The sequence below is a fragment of the Odontomachus brunneus genome, unplaced genomic scaffold (genome assembly GCF_010583005.1).
Source record: "Odontomachus brunneus isolate Ranch 3 - 2012 unplaced genomic scaffold, Obru_v1 Obru_scaffold_019, whole genome shotgun sequence".
Taxonomy (NCBI): Eukaryota; Metazoa; Arthropoda; class Insecta; order Hymenoptera; family Formicidae; genus Odontomachus; species Odontomachus brunneus.
This window is the reverse complement of record NW_022639469.1, coordinates 1,346,744-1,369,146: the sequence shown is the minus strand read 5'-3', so window position 1 is coordinate 1,369,146 and position 22,403 is coordinate 1,346,744. Positions and strand designations below refer to the sequence as shown.

Genomic DNA, 22,403 nt, shown 5'->3' with positions numbered 1-22,403 from the left:
TATATATATATATATATATATATATATATATATATATATATATATATATATATATATATAATTTTTTTGTTGATCGCCCGCAAGCTCGTTTAAGCTCGGCTATCGAGCCAGCTGGCTCAGCCGATGTTGCGGTTGACTGACTGTCCGACTTCCCGATATTTGCATCTCGTAAATGCTGTACTATATATGCTGTCTCGTTCATCCTGTACTTCGGGCATGTTGTGTGACGAACTGCCGCCGTTTACGTTCACTACACATTCTGTCGAGCAGAACAAATCGTCATTTGTATCCCGCTCTTATTCGTTAAATGCGGATTAAAGCCGGCGCGAAACGCGTACTTTCCCATCGCTGGAATAACACACATTTGCATCCTCCTCCTCTCAATCAGTCCGCGTTCTCGCGAAATCATTTACGTATTATATAATTTCGTAATTATGACCTCTCAATTTGCAAAAGCTGCTATCGCCACCGCCACCGTGGAAATCGGTGGCTGCGTCCCAAGTTTATGAAATCCTAATGTCGCAAATTATACGTATATCTATCGGCGATCCTTCCCAAACGGAATATTATTCGCGCCGTTAGAGCCTCATGGAATTTAATCCAGTCCGGCTAATCTGAAAATATTGCATCGTAAAGCCTCCGGTCGTTCAGTGCTATTCGAATAAATAGTTCCATGGAGAAAAATTAAACAAGTGGTATGCACGTTAATGGTAGTACTAATCGCGTTTCCCGCTAACACAGCTGAAGTAGAAAAGCCGTCGGTTCTCACGAGCGAAAATCGAGCTACCTTGTTAAGTATCTCGGTGCTTCGTGTATCCAGACAGCGCGTATGAATATTTGACACGTATTTTTTCGCGAATTTTTCGAAAATTTCTCGCGAATTCTCTTATATTTTTCGGAATACAAGTAATACGAGGATACAATTCGCAAACGTAGGAGTATGATACCTTAGAAAAACTCGCTGCAACGAGTTTGACATGACCGTTTAGTAATATGAATAAATGCAACCATTTGTTCATTCCCTCGCACTACCGAAAGAGCACCAGCAATCGTCGTCGTCGTCTCTATCTCCGCAACGTTGAACGCTCCCGCGATCTCTTGGAACCCTGTCCAACCTGGCGTGGACCGGCCGCCAGTGGTCACGTATGTACGTGGCCGCGTGTAGCTTCATGTTTTCTTATACGGCGGTAAAAATGTTAATTGACAATTGCGTGGCGCCACCCGACCACCGTCTCGCGCTCCGTCGCGTCTCGACCGCAACGACGGCGGCGGCGGCGATGTTGTCCCCGTCGCGTGTTGTGACCTTGTGAGTACCCTTGCGAGATACCTCGCGCGATTATCGTGGTGGGTATCGCACCCTTTGGTATTCCGTATCGACGATAATTCTCAACGGACCGGCCGACGGACTCGAATTTTCCGAGCGCGCGTAGCGCGACGTTCGTGAGCTTCCAATTTATTCGGTGACGGTAACGTAATTAGTTCCGCGATCGGCGATCGATGAAAAAAGCGGAAGGATGGTGAGGACGACGAGGGACGCATAGGACGGGGAAAGAAAGAGGAAAAAAAAGAAGAAACAATAGGAGAAGGAGAAAAAGAAGGCGCTTCTCCCCCGGTGCTCTGTACACTACTAGACCTACGTAGAATGTACTCGCGGTCTATAATTGGAATTGGTACCGAACCGGTGCCATTGGTTAGCTGCTTGTTAACGACACGGTACGTGCGTGGCATAGGTACACGTATAGATCGCGCACGGCTGGCCATGGAGAGGCAAGGGGAAAAAGATGGGAGACCGTGCAGAGTCGGACGCGTGGTATGGTCGGCTTACGGTGTTGCTGGCTCGTTGCGTCGCGGCTGCTGCTGTAATGGATTTGGCTCATTACCGGTCGGAGCACACCGGAGTCCGGCCCTACCGAGTTATGCTCAAGGTTGCCCTCGTGCAACGCGGACCCATCTCGGGCTATTTCCTCTCCGCACGCGATATCGCGCTTTTCACGTCCACCATCGATCCTCGCCGAAATTCCTTCTGCATAAGAAGGAAGCTTTCATATTTTCGTGGATATTTTTACGTCGTCATAGACGAAATCAACGAACAGACTACGTGTATTTTACACACACGCGTAATTCATTTCTTTTTTTTTCACAAAATTGAGCACTTAAAATACTGAAACATAAAAAGAAGGTCAGAAGATATTGTTTATCTTCTTGATAACTAATTAGCATATGGAAAAATACTCGTTACTTTTGCATGATATTTTAACTTTGCATAAAATCTCCGATCATAAACGCACTTTTTCCATTTGCGATACGCAAACACGAGGGTTGAACGTTCGTTTCGATCACGCCGGCATGCCGATGCCGTGTGCAGCACGTCGTTGATGGTCGATGATCGCGGCTGATATCTACACGCGGACGAATCGCTTATCGTCGATTAATATAGTAGTCCGACAGATTAAATCGCTTTTAACGCTGTCGCCGTACGGTCCCGCTGCGGATTTTTCCGTCGTGCTATTCGCCAACGAGGATCGCGCGAGAGCGGGAGCGTCGCGCCACGAAGCGGTAATTAAACCTATAAATTGGCAGCGTGAAGGAAGAAGGCAGAAATCGTTTCATAACACTCGTAAGGCAAGAGAAGTGGTCGCCGGCGCTTCCATCGGTAGTGGTAGATGGGCAAGGTAGGCTCTCTCTCTCTCTCTCTCTCTCTCTCAGACCACAGTGTGCCTCCTGAGGTGGAGGGAGACAGCAGGATAGCGAAGATAGAGAAAGAGAGAAAGAGAGAGAGAGAGAGAGAGAGAGAGAGAGAGAGAGAGAGAGAGAGAGAGAGAGAGAGAGAGAGAGAGAGAGAGAGAGAGAGAGAGAGAGAGAGAGAGAGAGAGAGAGAGAGAGAGAGAGAGAGAGAGAGAGAGAGAGAGAGAGAGAGAGAGAGAGAGAGAGAGAGAGAGAGAGAGAGAGAGAGAGAGAGAGAGAGAGAGAGAGAGAGAGAGAGAGAGAGAGAGAGAGAGAGAGAGAGAGAGAGAGAGAGAGAGAGAGAGAGAGAGAGAGAGAGAGAGAGAGAGAGAGAGAGAGAGAGAGAGAGAGAGAAGGAGCAACGCGAGACGCGCATACACACCCAGAAACTTAAGTAGTGCGAGTAAGTAAGCTACGCTATAAGGCTGGCCCCGGCTGGTAACACACATGGATTTCCGATGGTCGTTTACCCGCGGCCCTCGAGTGACGACCCCGCCTGCTTCAAGGGCACCCTCGTCGGATACCGCAGCCTCGGACCAGAACCCGACTACCCGGCTATCTCTTCGGCGTACACTACGACGGACCGCACGTACGCATCGCGCGCCCATCGCGAGACCATCTGGATTCCTTCCGCTCGTCGATTTGGTCCCGATAGAGGTTCGCCTTCCTCTCGAGTCTCCGGACGATCGGATTTCCGCCTTGTCCACCGGATTCGACCGGTCCATTGGCTTCGCACTCTCGTTACACGCGGGGATAAGGAATTATTCCAGGAGAAGTAGGTTTCTTTCTATCCTTGGAGAAGTTGATCGTGCGATTACCGCCAACCAGGACGACTGGTCCAAGATTAGGTCTGGGTTTCATACGAATTTAATTGAGATTTATGAAATTTGCTTCTGCAACTCTTATTACTCGTTCAGTGACATCGAGCCAACGAGAATTTCGACGGCCAACGGGAATTTTTACGTCTCGCACAATTTATTGCTGTACGTGACGAAAACTCAGATATCAGTTGTTCCTCTCGCATCGCGCACTTTACGGCTAATGTGTTTGCGGCGCGCGTATCCCGCGGATTCCCATTTGCTCATTTTACGATACATTCCGCGAACTCGCGCGGGGAGAGTAGAATCCGCGGTAATCGATGATTAAACGATGTTCATTCAGGGCGTTAAGGCGCCGGGGAACACGCGTTACAGTGTCGTCCGCGGCGCATTCGGCTCACCAAGATAGCGGCTATAGCCGCCGACCTATCGGACCCTGTCATCGACACTCCCGGGCTAATGGCTCATTACGCGCCGGTTATGTGTCTTTACATTACTGGCAAGGACGATCAGATTACGATACGTTTCGTCGGGTAGAGCTCCTCCGCGGCGACTTCGATCGTGCCGGAGTCATCGCGAGTCGAGCCGCAGCAGCGAAGGATAAAACGACGTTAAAATCTTCGGTGAGATTGAGGATTCGACGTGAGAAGGACCGTCGGGAGAGGTAAAAATGCGTAGTGCAAGTCGCATCCTTTCCAATGAAATACGCGATGGTAATCATCATTTCTGTGAAGAAGCTAAATTTTAAGGGAGCAAAACGAAAAAAATGGGGAAAATTATAGTCGTGAAAAATATGTTATTAGAAGATACGCGGAATGTCCTACGCTGCTCCTGCAGTAGAGGTTCGTGCCTTCCAAACACGGTCGATATCGTTTCTCTTGATTTTTTCCGATTACCAAGACAGCGGAATGACGTAGAAAATGAATGACGCAGCGAGCTGGCAATGAGCCGCGGCGAATCCTGCTTGTGTGTTACTAAATAGGTATAAGAGAAACGGAAAGCACGCAGATACGAAACAAAAAAGCGTTCTTGACACTTACATCGTGTCGCGCTTGTAGCCTACAATTTATGTCGCCGTGCATTTCCTTCGGATGATGCTTAATCGGAGCGAGATCGTTGCCCGGCGCGTCGCCCGGCGGTGTCAATTTGCGCGCCGTATCATTACTATAATTGATTCCCGAAGTGAATGCGCGACACATCGATATCTCGTTCGCGAGGGAATACATACGGGCGACTTTGACCGACCGATATTATTGCCCGCGCCAATAAATAATGATAATTATACTAATGACAATGATTACGACGTATTGGCTTTAATCATTTTCCGTACGCGACGGTGCATCGGCGCGCGGCGATTGAGTCATTTAGATTCTGTAATCTAGATAAAAGCCAGGTCGGATTACATTTCTATTACGGGCGACGATCAGAGATCTGGATACGCGATCGCGCCTTCGTGAGCTCCGCGCTGTGTCGCGCCGGGCCGCGATTAATTATTTATAATCGCGAATGCCGATGAAAAAGCGAAGGAATTTCGTTACCCCGAAGGTATCTATTTATCCTCGCCGCGTATTTTGCGAGGCGATTTATTATCTATCCGACGAGTATTTATAGCCGCGGCTAAATTAATCTTCGCGGTTGGTGCAACCTGTACCGCTCGGATGCCTCGTGTGTACGGAGTTACGCACTATTTCGTCCGGACTCGTGTTTTCTCGCGCGGCACGAGATGAACGCCGGCACCTATCTCTTCAGCGGCGACATCCACGTGCGGATCTGTTTCACTAAATAATTCACGTCAGAAATACATTCGCCTCGCAACAAAAGGAGACTTTAGAAGCACATCTTCAGTCAGAGGATACATCTATATATAATTATACATCTATGTATAATTATGTTTCATATCACAAACACACATATCAATAAGGAATACATTTTACATTAAGTCGGATTATCACACGTGAAAAGCAACATCTCGTCCGAATTCAACACGACCGGTGCCCGAACGGATTAGACGCGCGAACATCTCCCGATCGCAGAATCAACGAAATCACCGTGCATTGCATCGTGAAAGGAGTGAGCTCGATGCGGGAGATAGCGCGATTGAGATTGAGCTGGGGGTGGGAAGGGTAGAGACGAAGAAGAAGAAGAAGAAGTTGGAAACTTAATGCTCGTGGTACCACACCGCCGCCGCCGCGTCGTTGCATCGGCGAGGAATGATTATGGTGGCCGGCCCACGCAATCCGCGGGTCATGGACCATGATCTATGGAACACGGCGGAATGCCCCGTTATGCGCTAAAGTGCAAACTTGTTAGTCATAGAGTCCGTCGATGCCGATGGGACAAACCGGGCTGCCGAGGGGCTCCTTAATGCCAACGTTGCACAGCAACGTGCATTCGCTCGCAAGTAGGGACCGTCGTCTCGCGCGTAGGGCTGTCGCGCGTAGGTTTCCTCGCCGAGATGTTCTCGACCGCGCCGCGAATCTGGTTTATTAAGCGAGTCCAGCGCGGCGATTAGCTCGCCTGATTTAGATCGTGGTCTCATAGCCGTGGTATAGATAGAGAAAGTAAATTTTCTTAACTGACCGCAACTCTCCGCGCGCAACGACCAGCCTTTAAGTCCAGCGCTCCTCCTTCTCTTCCTGAGTCGCCAGCTACGATTGTTGCTTTCCGCTTTTTCGATTTCTTTTCACGATATAACATTCGATACAACTCTGTATCTCATTAACGAGGCAATCATTCTTTTGTGAACCTTTCTGTAAAGCCCGTTTCTGTCCGTGTTCCAAGTTTTCGTCCAAAATTTTGCGAGAATTTTTTTATTCATCTTGCGAGAGGATTCTCGAGACACGATCCCTTTCTTTGAGAATTCGCCGGACAAAAAGTATCGGTCTGTCTCAAACACCGCGAGAAATCGAGATCGGGAAAGTTATCTCGTCAATCTTGTTGCGGGGTTTCTAGTCGCGCGACGCGGTGATTTCAATGCCGCGTCCCCGCATAAGCGGCATCGCGTTGAACGGGAAAGCACAGCGAACGCTCGGATCTCCTCTCGGTTCTCCCCGCGCGCGTTAGCCAGTCGCGTTGGCCAAGCACGTTGGCTCAATAAGTCCGCGTGAGTTCCTCTCTTCGTCCGTGCATACGATAATCGTGTTTTTAGCGTCTATCAAAAGGCCGTAAAGTTAATCGGCCGCCGTCGCTACTTCGGACTTTCGCGGCCCGAACGCGGAGATCTTCTATACATAGGAACATATATCGTTATCTACGATCGATCGGTCGCGATCGTACGACTCTCGGTTGCGGCGCGTTATTCCCGAACGAGGTCGTTCGGTCCCGTCGTGAGAGTAGTAAAGCGCGAACAAGATAAAGAAATCGATGATCACGGAGTTGCAAGCGGCCTGATACCGTAATGCATCTCGCTAAGTGGTATTAACGCTATACGGATTTACGATTATGCTCGAGTAATATGAAAATTGCCAGTTACTCGCGTCCGTTCACCTCCGTGTCAGTAGCGCCGACGTGCGAAACGATAGCGTCTTCTTTACCTCGGAATAGATTTATGCGGAAATTGTTGCAACGATCGCACATTAGCTTTTTTTCGCGCATCGGACTCCTGAGGCAAGAAAAGCTCCACGTGCGTCTGCGTCGTAATTATCAAATTTACACGTTCAACTTATCAAGATAATATAAAAAATTATTCCCGTAATCAACAGGTCGAGACCTCGAAACTGATTGACCTCAAATTCTTGGAAGACATTGCAGTGTCGTCTAAAAGCAACTCTGGCTCGAGAAAATTCAGGCATTGATTTTAATGATAGAAGCTTCGGCATTCCAAATTTTCGTAAAAATTGATATTCTTGAACGTATCTCTCTCTCTCTCCCTCTCTCTCTCTCTCTCTCTCCTGATATAATCGCTTCCTTACGAGTCCATTCGATTCAAGGAGTCCCAATGGATGACTGAGCAAATCCAGAGTGAATGAATCAGACAATCCCAGTCGAAGTCCAACGCAATTATTGCGCAGCGATGCAGCGAACTTGACCCGCAGATTCGTTGCTACGTCAGCGATGATTATCCCCCAATATCGCGGTAATTACAATATTATTCCGGACACGGGGTCGTCCCACTCTCTCGCGAGCGAGTCACATCGGCTTACCGTTCATGGGAAAGGGAGTCGCACCTTTCCTCACATTCCGTCGGAAGGTGGCACATCTCCCCGTAACGCGGAGGAGCCGCGCAACACTTGACGTTGTCACGTCTCACTCTCTCGCCCGAGACAGCATCGCCTTTCGACTGTCGTAATGGCACGGATAAATACTCACGGGCGATTATACTACTACGCGATGTAGGATGGTAGCATACCAGCTTGATTTGAGTCGGCGGCTAACGGTCTTTTTCGAGGATCAAACGGTAAGACGAGCGAGCGAGTGAGCGAGCGTGTGAGTGCACCTTGATCCGCGCCGCTGGCCGCGCTGGAAGGTGTCCGATTTCAGCAGCCGCGTTTATCGCTCGTGGCGATACCACACGGCGTAGACGATGGGAATGGTGCCTCTTCGGCATTTCTCTCCCCCTTGGGAGAAGCACGCCGGTCTCCGATCGAGCCGGCTCCCCGCGATCGGGGAACTATCGGTGGGCTATCGTGGAGCTACGTCGAGCTCGATATTTCGCCTCTTCTTCAAGATCGAGAGACACGATCCGGGTGATTCATTACGCGGAGGAGCCGCGGGAGCCGAAGCGGGGTTAAGCGATTACTTAGCCATTCTTCGGAGTTTAATCGAGAGTACGTAACGGTACGGCGGTAGAGGTCGGAGCGGCACGATTTTGCGCTCTCTCTTTCTCCCTCGAGAGAAGTAGCACGTTCTCCCGGCTACTTCTCGGGCCAGGTTCCACTCTTGATCTCCCGACACTGTCATTGCTGCTCGGCATGGCCGAGCATCGTGCTACAACGACGACGACGACGACGACAAAATCGTTCTCCTCGTTGTCGTGGGAGGGGTTGGAAAGGGTTGGAAGGAAGGAGGCCGTGTCACGAATTCCCCGGGTTCGAACAGCGCGGGTGGGGTCGCGCGATATCGAGTGAGACGTTACGCGGATCTGCCACTGTCTGCCGTATATATATACATTACTACATACACGCGATGCGCGCCACGCGGAAAGAGGCTGTGGGAAAGATAGCGCCCGCTATGCAAGATCTCGGTGCCGTTTCACCGCCGTGTTTACGAGGATGCCCCGCCGGCAGTAAGACCCCACGGCCAACCTTCGTCCTCCTTTATCATCGGCCTCGGCCATGCGAGATTAGCCGAGCCGGCCGGCCGACCGACCGTGGGTCGCACTGTTCACCGACACACCGATCCGAGCTCTATTATTTCGAGGTCGATCAGTCGGAGAGACCCTTACGCTGCATATCCACGTTGAGACGAGCGCTCTCCGTGCGATTAATCATCCCTATGTGCGTGTCGTTATTTTTTTCGACGTCTTTCTTTTTTTTTTTCATAAAGTGTGTTTCATCAACTCGAGATTAAATGAGGAACGATGTTCTGTTATATTTTTATGTCTCCGAGTTATATTTTAAGTCTCTATTTTGTAAAATACACGCGTTATTCTCGGTCGCTCGTTCTCAGAATTATTCAAGAGCTATTAACGCCTCGATATTTCGAGCGAGAAAAGCTCCGAGACTTCGAGATAGTCCAGGAATATATCTGCCAATTTTATATCCGATTAAGAAGTGTCCAGCGTGAGAAACACACCTTGTGTATTGTGCTAAACGATATTAAGCCAGCTCGGGTCGAGTTTTTCGATTAAATCTCTTACCACTTAAATTGTGTAATTTTATTAATCCAGGCTGATTGCTTAATGCGCTCATCGATTATATCTCCTACTGTTCTCACTGTCGCGAATTTCACAGGTCGATGTCCTCTCATCCTCGAACTTACTGAAATATGCAAAGTGAGAGATCTATATATATATATATATATATATATATATATATATATAAATATATATATATATAATTTATATTTATTCACTCTCACAGCTCGTTCGATTTTCCGTCAGTTGACTCTTTCTAGAGACCGACATCTCGATCGTTCCTATCGATGTAGTAACTTAAACGTGAAACAAATTAGATTTGTATTCTTCCTTCTCTCACTACAATAAGGAAATCGTATTTTTTTCAGAATGGAGACTTTTCAAGAAGCTGGTGTCCAGATGCTGAAGGAATTTAGAGCTTTATTGCAGCACTCGCCGCTACCACTTCCCGGCACACGTTTGCTTCAGCTTCTGGCGCTCAACATGTTCGCAATTGAGACCACACAGCTGAAGGGTGAGTCGAACTTTCCAATCCCTCAAGTACTACTGTATCCCGCTTAAATTTGTCAAACGTTACGCATTAATCGCGAAAATCTCTTGACGGTATCATTAAGAATTTACACGGACGACATCGCGCAAAATTTAAGAGCGTCGCGCATATCGATGACATCATATCAGAAGAGGAAACTAAATCCGAACAGCTCAGACGGTTTAAAATTGTTTATTTTCGTCGAGTTTTGGTCGAGATGCATTCTTTCGACATGACCGCGATATCTCGTCTTCCGCTTGGACTTGTCATCGGCGAGCCACGGTATGACGTGATATCCGGTTCGGGAAGATGATTCTCGCTCCGACAGTGACTCATGGCTGGCTTGCTGGTGCGCGAGACACAAGCACCACGACAGCAACGAACGTCCCAGGTTTTTGCACCTGCGTGCAGGTGCTAGCCCTATATAATTATCACTAATTTCTATACGAGAGCGAAACCCCGCTTCACGAGGTTTCGCTCTTCTCAGAATGGAACCTAGCCTGAGTCATCAAGCTTAGCGCGCGCAACCTCTTTGCTGCTCTATTTCCGAGGTAAAACTGTCAGTTCGAATCTTTTGCACCTGCTCGGACGCGTCTTCGCTCGTGGTTTAACTGCGAACGAAGCTGCGCCCTTTCAGCGGCCGAGACGATTCTTCTCTCATCGTGATCGCAGTGGTAACGCGAATTTAGCAAGTAGCGAAGCGCTTTCGCACGAACTGGCCTTGGTCACGTTTGCGTTTCGGAGGCGGAGGAGAAGAGGCAAATTTGCATCTCGAGGATTTTTAATTGATATCGTAGTCTGGCGATAAAAGCCGAATTTATTATTAAATTACTCGTCGCATTTTGGCGTGTTCTCGTGGACAACGCGTCGGGAATTCACGTACCGGTTGATGGACGATGACGAAGCTCTACACACCGTCCGAGGGGAGTAGCCGGCTTAGGATGAGCGCGAGTTTCCGAGCGACATTACGCGGTTTTAGTACCGGGAGCTTTAAGTAGCGTTACCATCACGTGCGGGCTACACCTGGCGCAATATTGCACGTGCGTTAGTCTGTAGCGGCTTCCTCTTAGCGTATAGGCTTTCGCGGTTGAATTTTTCGGATGGCATTGACGCGCTCATGACTATGTCGCGCGGAAACGTTAAATAGGCACTCGCGAATTTTCTTTTCTACGGCTTTTTTACGACTCGAGAAGGAACTGAATACCCTTCGCGTTTAACTTCACTATTCATTTATTCCTTTGTCGATAAACAGATAGGATTCTCTTACGCTACAATGCGCTTAAAGTAATGTTTTGGAAATCTGTATAATATTCTTCAGATTTGAAAATCAAATGATTAGCGTGCGAAATTCTTGCGAATTTTTTGGGGGATTAGTGAAAGAATATATTTTTGTCTATACGGTGTGGCGCGATCGTGTTTTTTACGTGTCTGTTAAAATAGTCATCGTTTGCGAAATTTTCAATTCTTAAACGAGATGAATGTTTCAATGTTTTTCGTCACACTTTTGGCGGGGATCATTCTATAACTTTGAAATTAAGCTTTTGGCATCGTTCTAAGATGCACCATCGTATTTTTGCTCTTTCATTATCCGACCAGTAATTGAAATCGTAAACACCGTTGGTAATGGACCATTGCGTTTATGCAACCGTGTCGACACTGTCTGCGGTCGATAGTGGAGGAAGGTCCTGCCTTCATCATCTTTAAACCACCGCGACACATCCCTGCGGTTTGCTTCTCGATTCGGCTGTCTCTTTGCTCTTCTCGTTGTATCGGCTGCGCGAATCTCGAGGCGAACATAACGCTACGCTGCCCGTCGTGACGTCTCATTTCATGCCGCGATGAACACGACGAAAGTGTAATGCGAAAATTTGATTTTCAAGAGGAAATTAAGAGAAATTAAAATCAATAGTAAGTTAAAGAAGTTAAGAGAAATTAATAAGTGAAGAGAACCGCATTCGGAAAGCTGCACGAGTTTCTCCGACAAGTGGCTCGGTCACCCGAGAAAATTGTCGCGCTTCCAAATGTCGCGATGGCGAAGATACTAGAGATGATGGACGTGCAGACAGGACTGGGAGGACAGGGGGAGGGAGAGTATCCCCCCCCCCCTTTAATCTCCAGGTAAATACGATCAACCGCGTCGGAGGCAAAATCGGAAGCGGCGCCGCGCGAGGAGCTAACGATCCGACCCCGCGCCGACTTCGCCGCGAAGAGATCGCTCCGCCGAAAGGGGTAAACGACCTTCCGCGGCATCCACCGGCGGGTATATACCTATGCCGAAGCAGGATCCAATTACCAATCAAGACAGGATCTAAGAAACCATCCACGTCGGTGGATTACAGGATAGTCACTCCCGTAATCGTCGCCTTCGACGTTTCATTCGTCTTTCGATCGCGTCCCTTCGTCTCGCCTCGCCTCACCTCGCCTCGTCGACGATTTACCCTCTCGCGCGCACCACGTTCCCCAGGCCGGTGTAGTAATTGATGCGCGGTTTTTTCCCCTCGCGTTTAGAGCGCAATTATCATCCCGCGATCGAAGGCGCGAGCGCAGCCGACCCGCTCGGCTCGCGAATTGCCGTTTAAAGTTACACGCGCGGGCGTCGTGTGGGGTGAAAGTATGGAACGCGCGAGGCAAGTCTCGGGAGTCACACGTCAAGTGGAATAGTCGGGGGTGAATGGTCGGAAGTGTCCCCGCGCGTTGGGATAATCCAGGACGAATTAGTTAGTTCGCGAATCAATTGTGTACCCGAATTCGCGTCAAGTTGCGCGCGCGCGTTACGTATCAGGATCGCAATGGTGCGATCTCGCGGGAAGAACGCCACCGGATCATTTCGGTCGGCACTGTTGCACGCGTGTGTGAGCGACGAATGCGCGCAGCCTGGGACCCCGGGGGCCGCCGAAGAATAACGCATAACGCTAAGGTTAATGTCCCTAATGTCTATAATCTTGGATCATCTGCATCCGAGCTACGGCGTGCTTGGCTTCTCGTAACTTAAATCCTTTCATATACTACCTGCCTTGCCTGTACCTACTAAGTACTCGCTCCTCTCACCACCTCCGGTGCATCGCTGTTGTTAAATTGTTTCATTGTTTTATTCCTCTTTCGCTTTATTTCATCGAAAGCTCGGGCGCACAGGGTGGGCATACCGAAACTGGGACGAGGCGACACGCGAGGCAATCGGAATATTGGAGATTCCGACGTCGACGGAAATTCGACTGATGATAGACGTGATCTATTTTTTTTACTTTTCGACACGCGAGCATATAGTTTCTCGGGGATTATAATTTGATTTATTCAAGTTGAATTATTAGAATTGAACGACATTATGAGGGAATCAATATCATGAGAAATAAGTAAGATTTCTAAATATCACACTAATTCGCCCCAATGCGCGTTACCTTAAATAGAGCGCCCAGAATCTGAAGGGTTATTTAGAACGTAGCCTGGTGGTGGGTGAGCCTCGTTAGGGTACACCACACGGAGTTCAACGTGCAATTCCCGATAAAGGAAAGTGTCGTTTCTTGCGATACGCGACGCACGTGGCCGAATCTGAGGTTGTTTCGCCGATCACGAATGGATGAACCGGGCGCGGCAAGAGAGAATCGCTTCTCAGAATGCCGAGCCGAGCCGAGCGAGAGAGGCTCGTTGGCATAAATTATCGAAAAGTACAGCCCTCGAAAATCCGCTCTTCTCGTGTGTGCGCACTCGCCTTCGAAATTGCCTCCCTAAAATATGAGAATTATTGCCCGTGGCTGCGTTCTGTCTCGCTCGCGACTGTTGCTCGTGCGTTTCTTATTTTTTTAAACTTCCTTTCTTTCTGTGGCGGGATCCACGCAGCCACCGGCATCATCGGAGAAAGAGAATGCGAAAGAGAGGGAGAAAGAGAGACTGTGCCTCCTCGTCTCGCTGTTCCACCTCGGTCACGAATACACGCACCGTTTGTTTTGATCTTTTATCTCACGGAGAAAATATCTCTCCGCGCGCCAATTCGTATGAGTAAATCAGCTGGCAAAAAGCGAGCCTTTCAATATCTCCCTTTTCTTCCTCCTCGAACCCTCCGCGTCGTGCGTGCGTGCGTGCGTGCGTGCGATCGTTTCGCGTGGTCAGTCGCGGTTCATTGACCTTTGAACTCTCTAACCGTCCGGACGCGACCGCATCCGAATGTCGTCCTGTCATTGCGCCCGAATGCGAATCTTGTCGACGTCGACATTGCGCGACGTGTCGTCCTGCGAGCTGAATTAATCCAGCCGACTCGCCGATCGGCGATCATTATTCAGGTAATCTTCGAGAGTGACATTCGTGTGTCAAATATTTCCCATCATATTCTCGAGATACTTCTCTTTTTGCCTCCATTTCTTTTTCTCTGTATCACAATTCATTAAAAAGTAATTAATTACAACGTCGTGTAGTTGAGGCATTTGTGATGCCCCGGGCGCTTCTTTCAATTCATAAGTCAAGTTCTCGACTGGCTAAAGATTCTCTTCTGTTTTTGCTTTTTCATAAAAATAAAATAAAAAGTAGATAAATTCCGGGACTTTAGGCGAGCCCGGCGACTGTTGAGAATTTTATTCGTAGAGAACACACGAAATCGTGGGAACGAGTCAACTGGATATATTGTTTCCGATTATTTTAATCATCTTGATATCTTTACGAGCATAGGATAAGATACTGTCGCGTGATAATTCCACGGGCTTCGCCAGTCGTCGTTACGTACTTCGCTTCCGAGAAGATGTCAGCCTTGGCAACGAGGTACTTAAAAAGTACCTCCGGTTTCTTTGGCGAATTCTCTCTCCGCGGGGACCTCAAGGCGAATCGCCGTGTCCCTACGCGCGGGACCGGGCGCGAAGCTGTTTTGCGAGTTTTTGCGAGTTCATTTCCCGCAAATAATTTATAGTCCGGTAAGGGCGATTAGCAGAGGAGCGGTTCTACTAATCTGCCCGGCAGCGGTTGCGAGAGGCAGCGCGCGAGCGCAAATGCATCAGACTGTTGACCGTGCGACCGCTTTCTGGAGTCGCGTAATGACTTCCTGCGACGGTCAAGAAATGAAAACGTTCGTCTCTTCGTGGCACGACTCCGCGCCGGTGATAATTTGGAAAACAGCCGAGCGTATTCGATCGCGAGGGCGATTTAAAGGGCGCGCACGCCGATCGCTCCTTTGCTCCTTCGGCGCGACATCTCCGCGTGGTCCTCGAGTGGTAACCGCCGAAAATTTCGCGGAACGTTACCATCTACGTGACCCGGATTAGAGGGTCTTCCAGGCGGCCATGCGTTCGCGGTGCGTCGCGTTTAACGCGATGACATTCGTCATTTTCCCACTTGGCGCACGGCGTGCCGCGCGCGCCGCGGCGTGACTCTCGGCCGCGAATCGGCCGCTACCTGCACGTGGAGTTGCCGGACGTGTAGCCGCCGAGAGGGACACGCACGAGGCACGCAGAAGGTTGCGCACCTCTGTTCGCCCGTGTTCCCGTACCGCACGTCGCTGGAGATAGATGAGGGACTCTATCTTCGGCGCGGAACCAGTTACGGCTTGACGAGCTGTGTGTTTCGCGTAATGCCTCGCGATCTTATCGTCCTATTAATAATAAACCGCGAACGGCGTTACACGTCGCGCTCGCGAGAGAGGCGACCGAGCGGATGCCCGTTGCTGCTGTTGCTTACGGTGGTCGCTGCGTTACCGTATTTGTCGGTCGGTCGCGTTTCTGGTCTTCTATAGCCGATCCGTTGTTCTTTGGGAGAACAAGTTGGGTATTTTGCGCGTTGCAAACTTGAAAATTGCAAAACTTCTCCTGGAAACCATTCCTCTCTTCTGGCTCAGAAGTGTGTATGGAGCATTGGCACTTCTTATTCTTCGTTATTTCCCTCCGAGCAGTTCTCTCGTGATATTTTTAGATGGACCCGTTCGTTGGCAACGATCGTTTATTGCTTTTTTAATCGCGCCCTACGTGTTCCATAACCCCTTCCGGCTTCGAGTCTTCATTTAAGACGTGGGGATCACTCGTTGAAAGGCGTAGCCCGCGGCTGTGTGCACTTAGGCGCAATATTCGCGGTCCCAAAATTCCCCTCGTAACGAACGCTTCGTTGCGTCCGGGGTGCGTGAGTCTCAAGTGAGTACCGGTCGTTCATTGTTACGAGAACATAAGACCGATGTAATTGTCATAATTGCCGGTCGAGGGCCGTTCTACCCCGACCAGCGCAAAAAAGAGTCGAACGCATACAGATCGCAAAGGAGAGAGATCTCCCGCGGCCAATGACCGACTGATGATACCTTTTATTCCTCTGCCTCACCTGATGATACTCTTTTTAATTCCTCGCCGATCGTTCTATTTGGCATTCCGAACGAGCGGCACGATCATTAGGCCATCCCGTTGCGTTCCGACGTTGCGTTCGCGAGCGCGTAGCGCTGCGCGTTAATTCGCGCGTAGAGGCGCGGCTTGTTCCTCGATCGGTCGTTCAGGATGTTTGCCAAGCGCGTAAAAGAAAGCAAAAAGGGAGAAAAACGGTGTAGATCTTTTCCGGGTGGAGCTGATCGTCCGGTCACGTTGGCTCGACGTGAAGCCAGCTCGACAGACGAGAATGAAATCGTTCGAGCCAAGCCTGACATCGTTGAAATCGAGCCGAAGAGATCGAAGACCGGATTGCCATTGAATCTCGCAATGGTGAAACGCGATTTGCACATTCGGGAATTCGATTCTTTCTTTGCTTCTGGCACGACTACGTCGCGGGCGCGCGCGCGACGAAGATGATATTAATCGCAATCAACGAGAAGGCCGCATAGTTCACGGCCTTTAAAGGAAAGTTCGCGGGCAGTTAATTAATTAGGCGGATAACGGAGCTTTTGAGGCTTCTCCAATTAAGCACGATGTGTATCTCGTTCCGTTAGTTTCGCTAATTAGATATGTTGTCTCGCGCGCTGCGCGTACCTGCCCTCTTTCTCTCTCTCTCTCTCTCTCTCTCTCTCTCTTTCTCTCTTTATATGGGATACACGATGGCAAACACAAAAGTGTTCGACCTTGCGCGCGAGCGTAACATTCCTCATTCTGACGTCGTAGCGCGGCCAATTATGGACTTTTACAATTTTAAGCGAGTGGTTTTAGCCTCGGCTGATGGCTCGGTCGAGCCTGCTTACCGACTATCTTTCCACTGCTACACCAGTCCGAGTCATTAAGTGATAAACGCTCGACTCCCGCTGGCGGCCGAGACCTCTCCTCGTGGCCGAACCCTTTGGGTGTACGGCTACACCAGCGGATGATCGATGCGCGTTTTGCCGCGGTGCAAAAGTCAATACCGAATCACAGTTTTTACGCGCGTCCCCGATAGAGCGGGCCTCTCGCGCGCGTAGACGATGTCTCACGTCCGCGATTGTCCCGAATACCACGAAGACCATCGGGCGTTCGCGAATGGTGAGCTCGGTTGGTCGATGTTACATTTCCCGAATTGCGCTTCGCGCATGAAAAGATATGCTCGCGCACAAAAAGATTGCAGCAGATCGATTCCAGAGCGTCGTACGCGCGCAAAGAGCTCGGAACATTCGCACGATCTGACGACCGAATGAAGGGTTAAATCTCGCATCCGCGGGAGCGCGAGTTTCTGGGAAAGCTTTTTACGTCCGCGGGGAACGATACGCGTCCAATTTCGAGCGCAATGCGCGGCGGGCTTCTCGCGATTACGCGGCCCGGTTGTAACGGGCGAGCACAGCGCGGCCGGATTAATACGATAGCAGGGCGAGAGCGCGGGGCAGAGCCAGGAATTGCATGTTATAGGTAATTGGCAATTTCTGTAACGCGATCCCGCTACCACCTGTCCGACGGGAGAGTTTCGCTAGCGGGTGTTTGAAACTGCTGCTGCCGTCGCCGCCGCCGCGGTTGCTGCTGCTGTTGCTGCTGCTGCTGCTGCAACGGTGGGTGCACCGGTTATGGGTGCACGGCGCAAGGACGGAGAAAACTGCCGGCCGGATCGGTATTCCCCTCTCGACACACGTAATAACGCTAACGCGTCCCGACGCGCCCGTGAATTTATGTAGGCACGCCGGAGTGCCTGAGAGTGCTGCTGCACACGCTCTTGCCGAGAGAGCACCACGGCCCGTCAACCCCGGGGTACTCCGGATAGAGCACTCCGGGTGGAGATGCGGCCTTCTGTCTACCTGCCTGCCTGCCTGCCTGTTGCCGTTCCGGCGCGGAAGAATCTCCTCGAGCGCGGATACACGCGCGAGACGTAATTTTTCTCGACCCTATTGCGCTACCGGGCGCGTTTCATACACTACGGCTCGGCATTAAACAGCGGAAACGTCTCTACATCTTTATTAAAATTTTAATAAGGGCTATCTACAGTTGAATGTGTGTTTTATGCATCGGCCGACGACGGGCATAACGTGAAATAGATATCGAGGAAGCGTGCGCGTGTTACTCTCGCGTGGCGCGTAATAGCGCGCCCCGCATGCTGTCTCCTGCGCGCGGCGTTTCTGCCGTGTCTATTCTCGACGATGACGAGCACGATTATCTCATTACTTGGCTTCATTCCGAGATATTATTCGCTTTTAATACAAATGAAATTTCCAAGACGTTGTAATCTACATGCAAATAATGAAATGGCGTCTTTACGAGAGAGAGAAAGCGAAAGAGAGAAGCAGAGAGAGAGAGAGAGAGAGAGAGAGAGAGAGAGAGAGAGAGAGAGAGAGAGAAAGAGAGAGGTTTCGGCGAAAAATTGCAAGAGTCAGCGTCGTAAGAGGAGGAAATTGTTATTATTTTTGCATTTAACGTATACAGATTACCAAGGAGGATAAGCATTTCCAGACAACGCGAATCATCATCGCGCTCAGCCCTGTGTAATCTGTAACGACGGCTGTAATCTCCTTCTACCGATCCCATTGTGCGCGGCGCGCAAATAGATTGGCGTCTTCAAAAAATCGTCGGTAATATCGGTGAAAAAACGTCATTACTGGCGAGGTCGTAATATCGAATGTGTGTATGTGTGTGTGTGTGTGTTGCGCGCTTTGGGTTGCTTCGGAGGCGAAGAAACACCGCCGCCGCCGCCGCCGGACGAAGTGAGCGAGTCCGTCCGAGAGGGTGTCGGGAGGCTCTCTCGCTGAGAGGGCTATTATTAAAATTGATGCTGCAATGGCAATAAGCGGAATTGCCGGGTATTAAATTAAATTATTTTAATGTGGGAGCAGAGGGAGGCGCGGGAGCGGAAAGGGCGGAGGGTTGGACGATCGCTCCGAAGGTGCGGCTTGTAATATCCATCGCGGCCCGTAAGATTGAACGTACCGCGGCGCGGAAAGTGCAACAATTTTGTACATTTTGATACGCGGCGACCCTTACGACCTGTAACGACGCGCGGATATCTCATGAGCGAGCGCCGCGGCGCGGCGGCTCGCGAATATCTCTCATGAGCGCGCGGCGTCCGCCGCAAATCTCGACCTCGCAGCTTCACTCGCGACTCCATTCTCTCTAGGCGCCGAGTTTCTGCACCTTCCGAGAGCACATTTTTTCCTGAAATACACGCGCACCAATGTAGACACCTACGCGAATCTCTGGATAGACATTTAAGAGATTCGTGTGAAAGAAGCTGTCGGCGAGCAAGTAGGAGATCCGCTGCCACATAACTGTCTGTGCCGCGACACACGTCCGATTCTCTACTCTCTTATTATTCAACTGAAAAATCAGGGACAGTGCTAAATAACACAAATCGTAACACGGTGGATGTCAATGGTCTGGGTCAACAGTACGGGCTGACTGTAAAACTTACGTGTTTGCAAAACCTACATATGTCACTTTTACATGGTCGCAGCGTTTTCCACTAATAATTATTGTCGTCTCCGAAGAAAAGTAGAAGTGATCGTGAAATTTGCTTGCCACTCAAATCACTTCGTTTCATGTCATTAATATTGTTTACCAAGCAATTCTTCCTCTCGCAACGCTCAATTATTCATTAAAAAGAACTCAATTATTCGATCCGGCTATTTCCTAAATTAGTTTGAATAATTAAGAGCGCAGCGTGATACCACGCTGCTTTCTCGCGAATCTCTCAGTCGCGTCGGAGCATTAATCGACGGAGAACAAACAGCCTGGTCGACTCGCCGATGTGTTTGCACCGGCGCTCTTTGCGCGCGCGCGCACACACACACACACACACACACACACACACACACACACACACACATCCCGCGAGGCGAAACGGATCGCCCTTGGGAAAGAGAGATCTTTTTCACGAGCGTGCACCGTTGAGCATCGACGACTCTACCCAGCTCGGCGCCTGAACGCAGCCCTCTGTTTGTCCGAGAGGCGCGAATTACGACTCCCCAGTGTCAATATGTCAGCGCGGATATTTCATTCTCAGCGGCGGCGGCACGCCTCTTTCGCGCCACTTTCGCGCGCGCGTTACATCGCCGATACTTTTACGCCGGTCGCATCGCATAAACTCTGTTTGCCGCGGGCTTTCGCGCTCTTTCCGTTTCTTCAGAACTCGACTTTAGTGCCGCGTACAGGTCCGAGCCTAATACGACGAGATAACCCTGAGCAGGGATCGATTTAGCGTCGGTCTTATATATTGCTCGGAATTAAAAATTGTCAGAATGGGGATAGGATAAAGTTGATCGGGTGAGTCTTGATCGTTCTGGACTTCTTTTCTATGACAGTTATAGCTTATCAAGAAGAACGGTTTTAAATATATAGCGTGCTACGAGGCGCTAATTAATTGTTGACAATCTGCTTTTATTCTGGATTTACTGGATCTTGTCCACTTTTCAGGGAAGTACCCTGATTGACTTGTCTAGTTGATATTACACCTCTCTGTTAACGACGATGATTAGTCAGATTATCCCCTTACCGCGGATCTCCGGTTGCATCCAACCGATCACTCATGTGATCTCGGGTAATTATGGGATTTGAGAAAAAGGCGCTAATCCCGCAGGTGCTGAAGCAGAGAGACAGCTCTTAGATCTCACGATCAAAGTCAACGAGCGACTTCCGCGGATTATTTTTGCCGCGACCGATGTCAGGCCTTAGAGCTCGCGCGAATTTCTCGTTCATTTGCGTGCCCAGTCGCCGTTGTATCCTTCGCGTCGTCACGATACCAGTTGGAATAAGAACAATTTGGATGAATTATAGGAATGGCTATGGGATGCCGGTGATAATCCTCCATGTTCCACGTTAAGTGTTGCTAGTGTAAAAGGACCGTCGCTCACGGACGCGCCCGCGTCGTCCATGTTCGTTTCTCTCTTCTTCTTTTCTGTTATCTCTCGCGTCCGCGTCTTCCTTGTGGACCGTCGACAGGTCCATGCTATCGCTACGTGAATCGATTTCCGATCGAACAACTATCCGCCGGTCGCCCTCTCGCACGGAACGATAAACTATTTTCACGTAAGATCGCGGCGTCATGAATTATTCTCGGACGACTGCCGAAGTCGAGCAGTTTTCAGGGACGACCTCGTCGTCTTGCTGGAAGAAGGGTGAAGGACGCGAGGGGGAAAGAGAGAGAGAAAGAGAGAGAGAGAGAGAGAGAGAGAGAGAGAGAGAGAGAGAGAGAGAGAGAGAGAGAGAGAGATCGAGAGAGAGAGAGACGAGGGTGAGGGATGAGATTGTTCCGCCGGACAAAACTCCTCGGACCTGATAGGAATTAATAGCGCTTGCCATTCGTGTCGATGGACGATGTTTGTAGTTTTTAATGCTCGCGAGTTGTAATCGACAGTCGCGGGTAAGTAAGGAGCATCTCTCAGCGAGTTACCGTAAATAACGCTTCAAGTGCGCTCTAAACTCTCGACTGTTATTCGAAGTTTATCCAACGTAGCGTATCCAACGGGAGAAGTTGGAGCGGTCACGAGACGCTTTAAGGGACGAGCGAGCACTGCTGTTCCCGACTCGCTGTTCTTACTCCCGAGTTATGCAGCGGTTATGCCAGTCGTAGACCCCGCGGAGGGACGATAGTCCTCATGATCGAACTAGTACTCCCTTCCTCGCCGCCGGTGCATTACACAATCTCCCCTTCCCCGTCATCGACATCGGCATAATTTCACGATATCCGCGGTAAGGGCGGGGTCGAGTGACTTATGCAATCTTCTGGCAAACATCGCCAAAGGATATCTTCGTCGTCGTCGTCGTCGTCGTCGTTGTTGTTCTCGTCATCGTCGTTGTCTTCGTTGTCGCCGTCGCCGTCGCAGTGTTGTAATGGATGGGCGCGGTTTGCGGGCTAAGAAGAGGAGTCAGTCGTTGTGGTCGATGCTGCCGAGCGGCCAAGGTGGAGAGGATAAAAAGAGAGGATATCCCTCGGGCGGTCGTCCTTGCCCTCGCCGGTCGGCCCACGTCAAGGCCATCTTGCTTCGGGCGCAATGCACCCGTCGCTGCTGCACTTTCCCGTCTCTCTCTTCCTCGCCGGGCTGCACTTCGTCTAATGCACCGCGTCGCTCCACTTCAGCTATCCTGCGCGCGGAGGCTGCGAGCGGAGCGGACTCGGCCGTTTCTCTTCTCCTCCTCCTCCTCTTCCTTCTTCTTCTTCTTCTTCTTCTTCTTCTTCTTCTCCTCTGCTCACCCTCTTCTCTCTTTTTCTC

General features: G+C 50.1%; 1 protein-coding gene across 5 annotated transcripts in view; it reads left to right on the top strand.

Annotated features, from left to right (window-relative positions):
• The window catches only part of LOC116841845 (telomerase-binding protein EST1A), an 85,302-nt gene that overhangs the window by 7,790 nt on the left and 55,109 nt on the right, over window positions 1–22,403 (top strand). For all 5 annotated transcript variants that reach the window (XM_032810260.1, XM_032810261.1, XM_032810262.1 and 2 more), the window contains one exon: window positions 9,705–9,850. In XM_032810260.1, coding sequence (XP_032666151.1) covers window positions 9,705–9,850 — 146 coding nt within the window. The remainder of the gene's footprint in view (window positions 1–9,704; window positions 9,851–22,403) is intronic.